We start from the raw sequence: 13,527 nt of genomic DNA, 5'->3' as shown, positions 1-13,527 counted from the left end.
GAAGTGAAGCCAAGAGAGTGGATTTTGTTTGCAGGGGTAGCATCTAGAGCAAACAATAGTTGTGTTAGAGACTAATAAGGCCCTCGACAAACCTTTTTCTCCCATATTTTAGCTAGCTGAGGAGAAGGATCCACTGAAGGAAGGAAAACTGCTCACTGGAAACTCAAAAGTTTAGAAATAATTAGCATTTGTTTTCTGGATTACACATTTTTCCGTAGTCATCATATTGATGAATTGTGATAATCCAGAATTTAACTTTCCCTTGTCACACGATCATCATTTGTTTGCAAAGCCAAATGCTACATCTTTGTCCTAAGTTCCTCACCAATGATGGATGGCTTGCAGACATATACGTACTCTTGCATTTTCTTTTCTGGTAGATGATTCATCTACACTGAATTCTGATGTATATTATTAACAACAATAAGAGAAGGGAATTTTAAAATTAAAAATAAAAAAAATAAAATAAGAGAAGGGGATTAGATTGACAGTTTGACACTACGTACATTTTTTTACAAATAATGCTCTCACATGAGTGCTTCTTCATAACTTTCCTCAGTGGATCTTGAATTAATTTATAGATATATAGATGAATTTTCCTTCACTCAAACTTTCAGTGTTTGAAATATTCCATCTGTATCGGTGTCCAGGTAGTTGCTAGTGCTACTGCAAATTTTAAGTCTCAATAAGGTTCATTATGACCAATACTAATTAATCTGGAACCCTAAGCTAACCCATGGGTGCTGATAAGTGAATTGCTGAAACACCTCCAGTTACGAATCAAGTAGCTGGTTCTTGTTGTTGTTGACCAACTCAAACATCACAGAACTAAAGGGTCACATTCCACCAGTAAATTTGACCAAAAAAGAAAACATTCCACCAATGACAATAAAATAGCTGAGAAAAAATAAAATAGCTGCCGACAACTTCAACTTTAGTTGTTGAAAAGTCTATTCGCAATCTCATAAACAATCAACCCTCGACTTCCTGATAAGTTTCGTAAAAACATCGGCGAAATTCTAAAATGTGTTAATATGGGAATGATGTGATACATTAATTTTATAAATTTAGTTTTTAAATGAGTAATATTAGTTATTAAAATTATAATATAAATTTTTAAAATGATAAAATTTTTTAGTTACAATATTAATAATCATGTGTCTTTAAAATGGTAAAATATATATTTTAAGTGGTAATTGAATCTTCAAAGTGATTAAAAATGTTGTTAAAACTCATATTACAACTTTAAGACACAGTTTACAAATATTTTAACTAATTTTTTATAACACATGTTATAACTTTTACAACTTAAAAACAAGGTCGATGGATTACATTCATTGGCACACTCTGGTCTTACACACTTATACAAAAGAGAGAAGAATAATATTGCTCTCCTAGTTTCTGCAACTAGTATTTGTCTCAGCTCGTTGACTCCTGCAGATCGTAAATCAATGGCTGAATTTCTCACTTTCGGTGCTCAAGAATTACTGAAGAAAGTGGCTTCTCTTGCCGCTCAAGAGTTCAATCTTGTATGGGGATTCAATGGAGATATAACAAAGCTGCGTGAGTCACTGCTCATTCTTGAGGCTGTGCTACGAGATGCAGAGCATCCACGACAAGATCAGGGAGAGGCTGTGAAGCTGTGGGTGAAGAAGCTTGAAGACATAGCTCAACAGGCCGAGGATGTGTTAGATGACTACGGATATGAGCTTCTTCGGCGTAAGGTGGAACTGCGAAACCAGCTGAAGAAAAAGGTGCAAAACTTCTTTTCCCTCTCTAATCCTATTGTGTTTCGTGTTAAAATGGCACATAAAATTGAGAAGATCAACACCGCCTTGGATGAGTTGAACAAGAAGGCAACTGCTATTGGCTTAGTTGCTAGACCATCCTTAGATGCAACAACTTCCCATGGTATAAGCATTGACAGGGAGACCTACTCTATCTTAAAACAAGATGAAAACAATATCATTGGGAGGGACACTGTTGTGGCAGATACAGTTCAAGCCCTGATCAAAGCAAACCACAATCAGGAAAGTGATCTTTCAGTTTTGGCCATTGTGGGTATGGGGGGCCTTGGAAAGACAACTTTGGCTAAATCAATATATCATGAATCTGAGATAAGCGGGCACTTTGAGAAAAAGATATGGATATGTGTATCCACTCCTTTTGAAGTCAGATCAATTCTGAGAGGGATCCTGGAAGCTCTTAAACCAGAAAATGCTGCTGTGCAAGCTATAGATGCTATATGTAATATTCTGAAAGAAGAGTTGAAAGGAAAGAGATACCTTCTTATACTTGATGATGTATGGAATGAAGATGCTCAAAAATGGAATGATTTGATGAGTTGTTTGCTAAGAATTACCGATGCCCAGGGAAGCAGCATTATCGTTACTACCCGCAGTGACAAAGTGGCAAAAATGGTGGAGACCCTTCCTAGGTGTGATTTGAGGAAGCTATCAGATGATGAATGTTGGCTCATATTGAAGGATAAAGCAATTCCTGTCGGAAGTATGCCTATACTTGAAGATCAAGCGAGAATTGGAAAGGAGATTGCCAAAAAGTGTGGAGGTGTACCATTAGTGGCAAAGGTAAGCTACATTATACATTTGAAGCTTTTCAGTGCTTTCTTTTTACTTTGATGTGATAACAACAAGTTCTGTTCCAAATATTGTTGATGAGGGGAAAATTAAACAATATCAGTGAAGTTGACTATTGTATTGTTATGTTGAAATCTAATTTCATAACCAATTTAATTACAGGTTTTAGGAAACATTATGCGTTCTAAAACAAGCAATGAATGGAATTCAATTGTTGATAGTAAGATATGGGAATTACCTGATGAAGAAGAAAGAATCATGTCGATTTTGAAGTTGAGCTTTGATGAACTGAAAAATTCATCATTGAAACAGTGTTTTGCATATTGCTCGATGTTCATCAAAGATTTTGAAATGGAAAAGGCCGACTTGGTTCAACTTTGGATGGCTCAAGGATGGCTTCATTCCACCCAAATTGATATGGAGATGGAAGACAGAGGTAACGAATATTTTAACATTTTGGCAGAAAGATCCCTTTTTCAAGATGTTGAAATCGATTACTATGGTAATACAATATGCAAGATGCACGATCTTGTTCATGATCTTGCAGAACGTGTGTCAAACATGGCAAACTCGCGCTCACTATTTTTCAAGGGAGAAGCACTGGGGAGTACCTTCCTTAAGGTTAGATCTTTACGTGTGTTAAATCTATACAAGGCAGACATTGACAAGTTGCCGAGTTCAATTGGAAAGTTGACACACTTGAGGTATCTGAATGTTATGGAAACAAAGGTCAAATCATTTCCAGAATCTATCGGCAAACTCTTTTACCTTGAGACGTTTAAAATGCCTTATCATGTTGAAGAGTTCCCAAAGATAATTGCTAATATGATCAACTTGAGACATGTTTATTTTGGTAAGCATGCAAAAGTTCCAGTTGGGATATTAGGAAGATTGACGAATCTCAGATCATTACCTTTTCTAAAGGTGGGCAAGGAAACTGGGCCTAGGATTGAGGAACTGGGTGGGTTAAACCATTTGAGAGATGCCTTGTCTATCTATAATCTGGAGCATGTAAGAGATGGAGAAGAAGCAGCGAAAGCGAAGCTGGTTGATAAGAAACAGATAAGAAAGTTAACTCTTGACTGGAAGCTTAGTGGACCAAGCAACAATGTTGACAATCAGGATGATGTACTTGAAGGACTGAAACCACATTGTAATCTGGAAATTCTGAAGATTCAGGGGTTCATGGGTGTGAACTTTCCATCATGGTTATTGCTTGCCAGCAACTTGAAAGAAATTGAACTAGCAGGGTGCAACAAATGCGAAAGAGTCCCAATACTTGGCCATCTTCCCAATCTTGTACATGTTAAGATGAGGAACATGCAGAAGCTAAGGTGCTTGGGGTCTGAGTTTTATGGTTACGATCGGATTTCCAGTGCAACAAGTGACGGGAGAAATGCTGTGTTTCCTGCATTGAGATCATTACGTATTGAGGAGGCTGAGAATCTCACAGATTGGGTGGAAACAAGAGGAACGTTAAGGGCCTTTCCTTGCCTTGAGAAGCTGACCCTCGTGAAGTGTAAGCAACTGAGAAGTACTCCCAGTCGGTTTCCATCTCTCAAAAAGTTGAAGATAAGAGAAGTGGACAGTGGCATACCAATAGCAAGTATTTTAAGCTATGAACTGACTAGTCTCACTCATCTGGGAATACATGATGTCGAGGGACTTGCTAGTCTGCCGGAAGGGACGTTAAGAAACAACAAGAATTTGGCATCTTTGGAGATAGTGAATTGTAAGGAGTTAAGTTGCATTGCTCCCAATGGATTTGACTGCGGCGCATCTCTTGAGCTAGTTTTTATTCTTAACTGTCCTAAGCTGAGGAGTTTACCTGATAGCCTGCTCCCAGTCTCTCTCAAGCAGGTTCATATAGATAATTGCAAGAGTCTAGTGTCCATTCCAATCATTCCCGAGCATGGTGGTCTCCCATCTCTGAGCAATTTTTTTATATATAACTGTCCACAGTTATCCAGTCTTCCTGAGGGGCTACAATACTGCACATCTCTTCAACAATTGAGAATATGGAGTTGCCCAAAGATAACGTCCATTCCAATTCCATCAGAGGGCCTCCCATCCCTTTTCCGACTGGGGCTTTCGCAATGTCCTGAGTTGGCAAGCCTACCGAGTGGGCTAGGCTGCTGCTCCTCTCTTTCTGATTTGAGAATAACCGAGTGCCCCAAGGTAACATCCATTTCAATTGACACTCTCACTGCATGTCTACAGCAGTTGTTTGTAAGCAGTCTAGAGTCTCTTCCAATTTTACACGGCGGCTTCACATCCCTCCGTCAATTGGAAATCTGGAAGTGTGAAAGTTCACAAATTGATCTTCAATTCCCCGTCTCTCTTCAGGAGTTGACAATTAGAGGGTGTCCTCATCTAGAGACGGTTCCAAGTTTAGACAAGCTCACATCCCTCCGTGAGTTGTGGATTGATGATTGTTCCCGGTTGACATGTCTACCAAGTTTAGACAAGCTCACATTTCTCCGTCAGTTGTGGATTACTAATTGTTCTCGATTAACAAGTCTACCCAGTGGGTTAGCAATGGAATCCCCATACGTATTCACCCGTCTCGACTCCTTGTTAATTGGCCGGTTTCGGAATGATCTGGATTCTTTCCCTGCTTTTCAGGTTCTACCACAACTTGAATCATTATCTATCTACGGGTGGCCAAAGCTCAAGTCTCTGCCTGAAGAAATTCGACACATGACGTCTTTGACCTATTTGTCGATAGAGTCCTTTGATGGAGTGGAGGCTATTCCAGATTGGTTGGGAGACCTTGCATCTCTTCGCTCCTTGGATATCTCCAATTGCGAGAATCTTATGTATCTACCTTCCGTCCAAGCTATGCACCGCCTCACCAAATTAGATCGGCTACATATCTGGCTGTGTCCCCTTCTAAGCGAAAGATGCACCGAGGAGAGCGGCCCAGAGTGGCCTAAGATCTCTCATATTCAACACCAATATATTCACTAATCACGGGGTAAGGCTTACTTTGACTTAATAGCTCTTTTTTGTCTCGCTCACTTTCATATCACTTTCTTTTTTCTAATTTGAGAATGTCATGCACTTTCAAATCACTTGATTATACTTGTTGTTTGGAAACAACAACAACAACAAAAAAAAGATTAAAGTTTTGTATTGACTTGCTTACTTTGCCTTAGCAAGTAGCTAGCTAATGTTAAGGCTTGATTAATACTGGGTTTCTAAGTTTTCTGAAGCTACAAGATTAGAAACCTTACTGCAAATCATACTAGTCTAGTCAGACACTGCAAAAGCTACTACTTTTCCTAATCATTATAGTAAGCACTAAGCACTAATTTGTTTCCATCATTGACCAAACTTCATTTTTACTGTATTTTGAAGCTATTTGAACACCAGCTGCAAGATAAATATGTGCCTACGGGTATGTATCCAGTTGGAGAAGAGTACTTCCGTTCTAGGTCAAAGAGTTCAGGTACAAGCCTACCTCATTTCATGAACTTTCACGTCGAAAGAAAGCGAGCTTTCACATTTTCTTTTCTTCTGAATTTTTCCCTAGCCTCTGATCTATATTTTCCTTATCAACTTTCCCTTATTTGTTTGTGCAGGGGAATTTTTTGTGGCAATATCAGACTATATTCCTGTGGCATGCAGGAAAATCCACGGCTTCACTCTATCTTGGTGCCTAGCCAACAGGTTCCCTTTCAGAAAAAAAGAAGCTTTCGTTGTTCTGCGTTTAAAGTGACCTTCAAAGTGCTGCATGAAAAGGTATAACCTTGTGATTCGTCACTGCGCGTTGCTCTCCGTGTCTAGGTAGGAACTATGTACTAGATATTTAAACCAACTCTTCCTTATCCTTTTTCAGCTAAATAAGAGAAAATGTGTACTTCATAGCAATATATATCGTGGGATTTTAGTCCTGTACACTCCTGTTGTCATGCGAAGCAACTCATACACGTCAAATCCGACTTCTTCTGATAGAAACAGTGGGTGATGTCTGACGGATGATATGGCATATATAGTCGAGACAAGCTCAGACTTGTGAGGTTAAGGCAAATGTTGAATTGCTTTTTCGAAGCCAAGCCAATGTTCAAGCAGGAAGATCTTTGCCTTCAGGTTGCTTCCATTTGAATGAAGTATCATTTCGCCAACTTTTGTATATATGTCAGGTAGAGCATATGTAAGTTGGGGCTCTATAATCCTCTTTTTCCAGGCTGGTGAAACTGATCAACAGATTGTTCTTGAAAGAACAGATGGCTATATATGCTAGATCTGTGTTGTGCCGAACTATTGTAAAATGTAACCATTTCTTGATATTGAAATCAACCACAATTAATTATGTGACGGAGTCCTGAACTCTAGATGAATTGGCTGATCTTTTCTCATTTCTGGTTTTTTTTTTTTCCCCTTTCTGGCAGTAACTTCTGGTCTTTTCTCGTTTCTCTAAATAGCCGAAACATTAAATAGAAGAAGCTTCAACAAATAAAGTGATGGGTTGCTAACCATGGAGGTCAGAGATTGGCTTTTCTTGTACAGGATTGCCACCATATTTCTTTCACCACGTTGGAGTACTCTTGTACTTAATTTGCAACCTTTAACTATCTCCAATATCAGAACGTTTTGTTCAGCTGTGAAACTATCAGCGACCATGCATATTGCCCTCTGGCGCTCAAAATATGTGATCCAAAACTTCTCATGTAGCCACATGAATTGTCTGAAGCTTTTAACCATTCATTCATATTCAGATTCAGCACCAAATTCACTATACCAGCCTAATCCGAGTCCAAAGAGAACTATTAATAAATCGTTGAAGAAACATCCACACTACTTGCAAGAGAAAAATTATATTCATATAGTGATACGGGAAAGTAATACATGAATTTGCAAAGCACAAAGGTACTTAAAAGAAGAGTGTATGAGTAGTAAAACAAAACCAATATCAGATATCACAATGTAATGACAATAAGTGGCAGTAGTAGCTATGAACTTTTGCTTATCAGATTTTTCACACAGTAAATTTATACAACTCCATGATCTCAAACCTACCCAACTTAGATAAAACTTGACCGTATTTACTAGTCATAGTTGTCAACTTATCCTTGCTTTTGCAAAATAAGCAAACGTATTTAGGCCAAATTTTTCGGAGATCTTTTGTGTTTTAACATTACCCGGCACGGATTAGTCTCGAGACATTTTTTCCAAACCGATGCAAAATGTGCATTCATTAATACCAAAAACAAAGTCCAGATGAGAACCCAGCCCACCTTCAGAAATCATAAGAGCCCAACCCAATTGATAACCTTTAAAATGTTATCCAATCTTGCTGAGACCTTCTTCTTCGAACCCGCGAAATCCACCGTCTTCACTCTCAAGTCTCAACCCCAAAATCCCACTCTTTCCCTTGTTCAATTCATCCTCTCTTTCAAACCTTTCCTCTATTTTCTTCAATTTTCTCCCAATTTCCCAGATTTAGTTCATACCCCCCAATTTCTCTTGTTTAGGGTTTAATTGGGAGAATTAGGGTTCAATTCAATTTGATGACGATGCTTCAGATCCGACTGAAGAAGGTTACACCAACCGAGGGCGAGACCGTCAACGCCGCTTGCCCTGACCACCTCGTCCTCGCCGACCTTCCGGTGGCCAAGGGCATTGGCTCCGCCACCGCCGCTTCGCTTGTCAAGACCATCGGCCGCCGCTCCCGTCGTCAGCTCGGCGAGCGTGTCCACTTTTGTGTCCGCTGTGATTTCCCGATTGCTATCTATGGGCGACTGGTATGTGAAATTGAGCTTCGTATATTTTGGGATTGAATGCTGTAAAAGTTTTGAGGTTTTTAAGTTGAATTTTGTGGGATTTGTTTGGATTGAATAGCTTGTTGTGTGTTGTTGCAGAGCCCTTGTGAACATGCGTTTTGCTTGGATTGTGCTAGGAGTGATTCAATCTGCTACCTGTTAGTTTCTCTCAACTAATAAACCGAGTCGAACTATTGTTGCTGGCTTCTGTTATCTTCAAATTTGTTCTACTTATTAGCTTTGATACTATCACTTTGATCGTTAGTTTGATGAATTGGTTTCGAGGGTGAACTGTATTTGAACTAGGAGCTGATACGTTCGTGTTTAGTACACCAATTTGATTGAAGGGGGGACAATTTGTTTATGTACTGCTGATAATTGGTTCATAATGTTGAGATATGTCACAACAATGTGAATGCATTTGTTAGGATGGTACTGGATGAGTTCCACATCTGATTGTCACTGCATTGGTATAATAGTATTTTGGAGAAATTGATCGGATATGGTTGACAATGAGTGATTGTTTTTCTGGACAAAGGGATAGGAGAGATTAATTCATGATGAATGGTGTGAACCTCTAATTGTGATGATTTATATTGCGCAGTTGTGATGAACGTATTCAGAAGATTCAGACTATTAAAATCATGGAGGGGATCTTCATTTGTGCCGCTCCTCATTGTCTCAAATCCTTTCTGAAGAGGAGTGAATTTGAATCTCACATCCATGAGACACATGCACACCTTCTACAGCCAAATGCGGAGAAAATGGATGGAATTGAATCAGAAGCACGGAGTAAGAACCAAGTTACGGCATCTGAATCCACTGCCCGAGCTCCACCAAGGCCAGTCTTCTCTCCTAGTTCAAATTCCCAGTTCCATGACCGTGATGACAAAGCTCGTCTTCAACGAGAACAATCACTTCCAAGGCCAGTCATGCAGCCTACACCACCTCCAGGTTTTGGACAAATTCAGAATAATCCACCAGATCTCAGCCGACCGCCAGGCTTTGACAGGCCTGTTCCCCAAAATCTCTACCATCAACAAAGCTTTGATTCATCAGGTGCTCCAATGCAGGAGTCCGGCCAGTTTTCAGATAAGCAGCAAGGAATGACATCTGAGACTCCCTTTTCTGAATACCCACCCATGCATTCTATGCAGCCCCCCAATTATGCAGTTCCTATCAATTCCAATCAAGTACAGATGATGCCCAACCTTCAGTTTGGCTATCCTTTCCCAGTTGATGGATCTCAACCATTCTATGGTGCTCCCTATCAGATGGTACGACAGGATTCTGGACAGGATGTGGGACAAGAACAGGGGTCCTTGTTGGGTTTCCCCCCAGGTTCAGTACCTAACATGAATTTTGCACCTGGTTATCCACAGTCTTGGAATGCAGGACAGGCTGGTGTTCCTTTTGAGCAAGCTACACCAGGGGGTCAAGGAACTGCAGATGGTTTCACCAACTCCTCAGATCCTCAAGGAAATGTTGCATATTATCAAGGTGGCATGAGTTTCAACCCTCAGCAGATGACAAACAAAGCAATGGAACAGCCATTCCAGGGTGGTAATGCTATGGATCCAAGGGATAACAAAGGTATATTAGCATCACAGCCCATGTCACTTCCTCCGCCTCCTCCAGCATCACAGCTCAAACGCAAGTCTTATCAAGGTGACACAGGTCGAGATGGCCAGAGCTAGGACTTGGCATAGTGAGAAATCGCAAGCCGACTGTGGTGGTGACCAAGTCTAGAAAAATTTGATGTTTGTTTTTTGCTCTTGTTTCTCTCTGGAACTCATGGCTGTCATGATTTCGGTTCCAAGTTCTCTCTCTGAGAGTATTTGTTTCCTTGGCTCGGCTCAGGTTTTAGTCTCATTACTAAATATATTTTGGAAATTTGTGAATATTTACTAGTTGGAGGTACAAAAGCTCCAATTTGGTGTTTGGAGTGAACATGTACAGAACCAACTATCTATAATCATTCTGTGGATTAGATACAAAATTTGTAACACTTTTACCAGGATATCATTGTAATTTGTAGAACAAAAAAGGACTTAAGAAAATGAACACCACACTCATGTCCTACACATCGCCTTGAGAAATCAACTTAGTTTCTTCTTCTCCAGAACCAAGTGCTGAAATCTGTTCACATATTCTTCATCTAGTTTAACATACAATTGCAGCAATCTCCTGTACCCCATCATGACATACTTGTCCACATAATCTTCACACCTCTCATAGAACGCTGGTATTGTCAGAACAATGACGAGGCCTGCAATAGAGGAAATGAAAATCATATCAACCAATATTGACATTTGAATTCTCAATTCTGAATTATGCAAACCTCATGAAATAAAACTTACTGGTGTAGCTCAAAGTTAGGAAATCAGTCAAGCCACCAACAAAATAAATCAGCAGCGGGTAAGCCGCCACTTTGAAGAACAACCTCGAGTCCTTACCAAGAGAAATATCTAGTGAAACCAAAAGCAAAGCATTTACACGAGTCCGGATGATAGCGGCAGCTTCATTCACCATTTCTTCTGATAACTGCAATTCAGGCAGGGGTGGAGCTGGCCTGTTCACAATGGCATTTGTCAATCATAGTCATAATAAGATATCGACTACATTTGATAAAATCAGTAATTGATGAAACATATGCAGCACAAAGTCGAAATTTGCAACTGAAAGATGTATTTCATCAATCATCCTAGTTGTCTTGAAAAGTTTGACATTATTTGGGATGAAAACAAATGTAAGACAGTTCATTAAGGACTAAAAACTCTGAACTCTCTCATAAATTATAATGTCCAAACAGGGTTTCATAATGAAATTTAAACATCTATGGTTTTGTTCAGTTCTCAGATGAATAACTAAGAGTTTGCATCAATTGAACAAATCATCAATGTCTTCAGCTATAAGGCACCAGATAACAGTCAAGAAGCACACTATTTAGTACACATTACCGGTTAAGAATGGCAGCCGATTTAGCCCAGAGAAAGAGAACGACAAAGAGGAGGAGAAGAACACTAGAGACCAGTGATAGCAACGTATAACCAGACTTCTCAAACACCACCCAAGCAGCTAAAGCTACTAACATTATCCTCATTGTCACATCTTTCTGCCTCCACAAGATCACATCTGCAACTATATCACCCCAAAAAGCAAGTCTCATCAGAACCATTAAATCCTAAATCCAAAGCAACCGACCACAATTCTGGACTGGATCAAACACCAAGGTCTACATGTACCCAAATTAATGCTCAACTTTGAAGTAACTCCAATATTGAATGACATAATTATAGCAATATGAAGATGTTAAGAACTGAAAAGAGCAGAATCCATGATACAAAAAAGTGACAGAATCATCACAAAAGATGAAAATGACTCACCAAGACCTCCTCCAAGGATCTCATGAAGGGTTCTTTTCCGGCCAAACAATCTTTCCGGTGAACCCATTTGAACTCAGAACCCAAAAACACAATCTGAATCCAATCCAGATCTCCAAGAGCCAAAAAGGATGTAGCTTTGAGGAACTGAGATGATTCCACAGTAAAAGAGAAACAATGGGGCTATCTTGGCTTTTTCATCCGATATATAGAGTGATGACTGATGACCAAGCTTCCAGCCTAAAAGTGTCAAACCCATTCATGGTTTTTCTCTCTTTCTTTTATTTTCTTCCACAATGTACAACACTACAACCAAGTATTTTTGGAAGTACTGAGAGACCGAAGCCAGTAGAAACTGACCGCCAAATTGATGCTACAAGTCAGTGACCACCTCTATTTCTATTTTCTAGTTACCGGAAGAGTAAATGTCATACTAGGAGTGTAACTTATGAGGGTATTACTTATGATGTTTCTCAGAAGAAATTTTGTATGAATTCCACTGTTCACTTACTGATTTTTCAATTTTCTAAGATAAAATCTCTAGTTACACAAGCGCCGCCTAATACATTGATAACATGAGTTATTCATCCATATGGTCAATCATTGTTATATTGCTAATGAGTAATGATTACTAATCATCTTGACACTCTCAACAGACATAAATGACAGCTTTTATGAAAAGCAGTTTTAAGAAAGACGAAAGATAAAAAGCCAAGTTTATTACTGTAAGGATCTCTCTCAAAAAATAATCGGTAGTATTGATAACATATCAGCCAACTGAAGATTTTTTTGTGGCTCGGATATGACAACGAAGTATCAACATAAAGATTAAGACAGATGAATGATAAATGATCTACGAAGAAAAATAAACAAGCTAGAGATCATATCATCAAACATAAGATTTTTTTTGTGGCTCGGGTATGATAACAAAATACCAACATAAAGATTAAGACAGATGAATGAAAAATGATCTACCAAGAGAAACAAACAAGTTTAAAAAAAAAAAAAAAAAAAAAAAAAAAGAGGACCAAGAGAACCATACAATAATCACAAAGTATAACCTTTTGTGGAATAGTTCAAATGCTTAAGATGTGCTCAATTAGCCACTCTTATAGTGTAAAGGAAATTGGTCTGTATATACAATGAAAACAACCAAACAATACACATATGTCAATCTGGGATGTCATGTGAGATTTTACTCCTTTATTTGAGTTGCTTTAATGATTATATTTTAAAAACCAAAATAATCTCATAAAAAAAATAAAAAAATTGACTGAGATTATATTATGTCATCACAGTTGGATATAGAAGAGTACGGGTGAGACAAAAGGGCTAAAACATATTGCATATGAGACAATGTAGGAAAAGTCTGTGAAACTATAGTACAATGACACTAGTATATATGAAGTTTTCTATCTAAACTAACCAGGGCTAATTCTGAGAATCTAACAGCCTGAGGCGAAGAATAAAAATGTGGTCTCGAAACATATATACTATATATATATATATTATTTTTTTTTTTCTTAATAAATAGCTATAAAAAATAATGTGTTTTGAACAGTGATAAATAGTTGAGTATAATTTTTTTATAACGTATAAAAGTATTTGAATTTTTATGAATACATGAGTATTTGAAATACATATATAGTTGAACATAATGTTTTTTATGATTGGAAACCAGGGTAGGAGGAAACGAAAATAATTTTGGAAGAGAAAAGGGCATGGTTTTTTTATTTAGAACACAGAAAAAGGAAAATAAAAAATTAATTTGGGCTCATGGTT

At 38.5% G+C, this 13,527-nt stretch overlaps 3 protein-coding genes across 3 annotated transcripts; 2 read left to right on the top strand and 1 right to left on the bottom strand.

The window, feature by feature from the left end:
- The first annotated feature begins 1,451 nt into the window (after nucleotides 1–1,451).
- On the top strand, nucleotides 1,452–6,916 carry LOC101297569 (putative disease resistance protein RGA1-like). The gene is made up of 5 exons (XM_004305104.1): nucleotides 1,452–2,588; nucleotides 2,760–5,574; nucleotides 5,958–6,048; nucleotides 6,182–6,341; nucleotides 6,439–6,916. The coding sequence occupies exons 1-2, from the start codon at nucleotides 1,452–1,454 to the stop codon at nucleotides 5,565–5,567; spliced, it is 3,945 nt and encodes a 1,314-aa protein (XP_004305152.1). The 3' UTR covers nucleotides 5,568–5,574; nucleotides 5,958–6,048; nucleotides 6,182–6,341; nucleotides 6,439–6,916.
- Nucleotides 6,917–8,076: 1,160 nt separating this feature from the next.
- LOC101315355 lies at nucleotides 8,077–10,688 on the top strand. Its single transcript, XM_004302607.1, has 3 exons — nucleotides 8,077–8,344; nucleotides 8,462–8,520; nucleotides 8,967–10,688. Exons 1-3 carry the CDS (start codon nucleotides 8,111–8,113, stop codon nucleotides 10,057–10,059), a joined length of 1,386 nt encoding a protein of 461 aa, XP_004302655.1. The 5' UTR covers nucleotides 8,077–8,110; the 3' UTR covers nucleotides 10,060–10,688.
- Nucleotides 10,462–12,038, bottom strand: LOC101293800 (reticulon-like protein B12-like). Its single transcript, XM_004302618.1, has 4 exons — nucleotides 11,749–12,038; nucleotides 11,323–11,503; nucleotides 10,723–10,934; nucleotides 10,462–10,631 (listed from the first exon to the last, which is right to left on the bottom strand). Exons 1-4 carry the CDS (start codon nucleotides 11,813–11,815, stop codon nucleotides 10,462–10,464), a joined length of 630 nt encoding a protein of 209 aa, XP_004302666.1. The 5' UTR covers nucleotides 11,816–12,038.
- Between the last annotated feature and the right edge of the window lie 1,489 nt (nucleotides 12,039–13,527).

The sequence above is a fragment of the Fragaria vesca genome, linkage group LG6 (assembly GCF_000184155.1).
Source record: "Fragaria vesca subsp. vesca linkage group LG6, FraVesHawaii_1.0, whole genome shotgun sequence".
In the NCBI taxonomy this organism is placed as follows: Eukaryota; Viridiplantae; Streptophyta; class Magnoliopsida; order Rosales; family Rosaceae; genus Fragaria; species Fragaria vesca.
This window is presented reverse-complemented; position numbering and strand designations above follow the sequence as displayed.

Bases quoted from the DNA above. Each gene is read 5' to 3' on its own strand.
- LOC101297569 (XM_004305104.1), top strand. From the start codon at position 1,452: ATGGCTGAATTTCTCACTTTCGGTGCTCAAGAATTACTGAAGAAAGTG. The intron at 2,589-2,759 runs GTAAGCTACATT...ATTTAATTACAG, and splicing joins GTGTACCATTAGTGGCAAAG to GTTTTAGGAAACATTATGCG.
- LOC101315355 (XM_004302607.1), top strand. From the start codon at position 8,111: ATGACGATGCTTCAGATCCGACTGAAGAAGGTTACACCAACCGAGGGC. The intron at 8,345-8,461 runs GTATGTGAAATT...GTGTTGTTGCAG, and splicing joins TTGCTATCTATGGGCGACTG to AGCCCTTGTGAACATGCGTT. The intron at 8,521-8,966 runs GTTAGTTTCTCT...TATATTGCGCAG, and splicing joins AGTGATTCAATCTGCTACCT to TTGTGATGAACGTATTCAGA.
- LOC101293800 (XM_004302618.1), bottom strand. From the start codon at position 11,815: ATGGGTTCACCGGAAAGATTGTTTGGCCGGAAAAGAACCCTTCATGAG. The intron at 10,935-11,322 runs GTAATGTGTACT...CATTGTGAACAG, and splicing joins TCGGCTGCCATTCTTAACCG to GCCAGCTCCACCCCTGCCTG. The intron at 10,632-10,722 runs GTAAGTTTTATT...CCTCTATTGCAG, and splicing joins CCTAACTTTGAGCTACACCA to GCCTCGTCATTGTTCTGACA.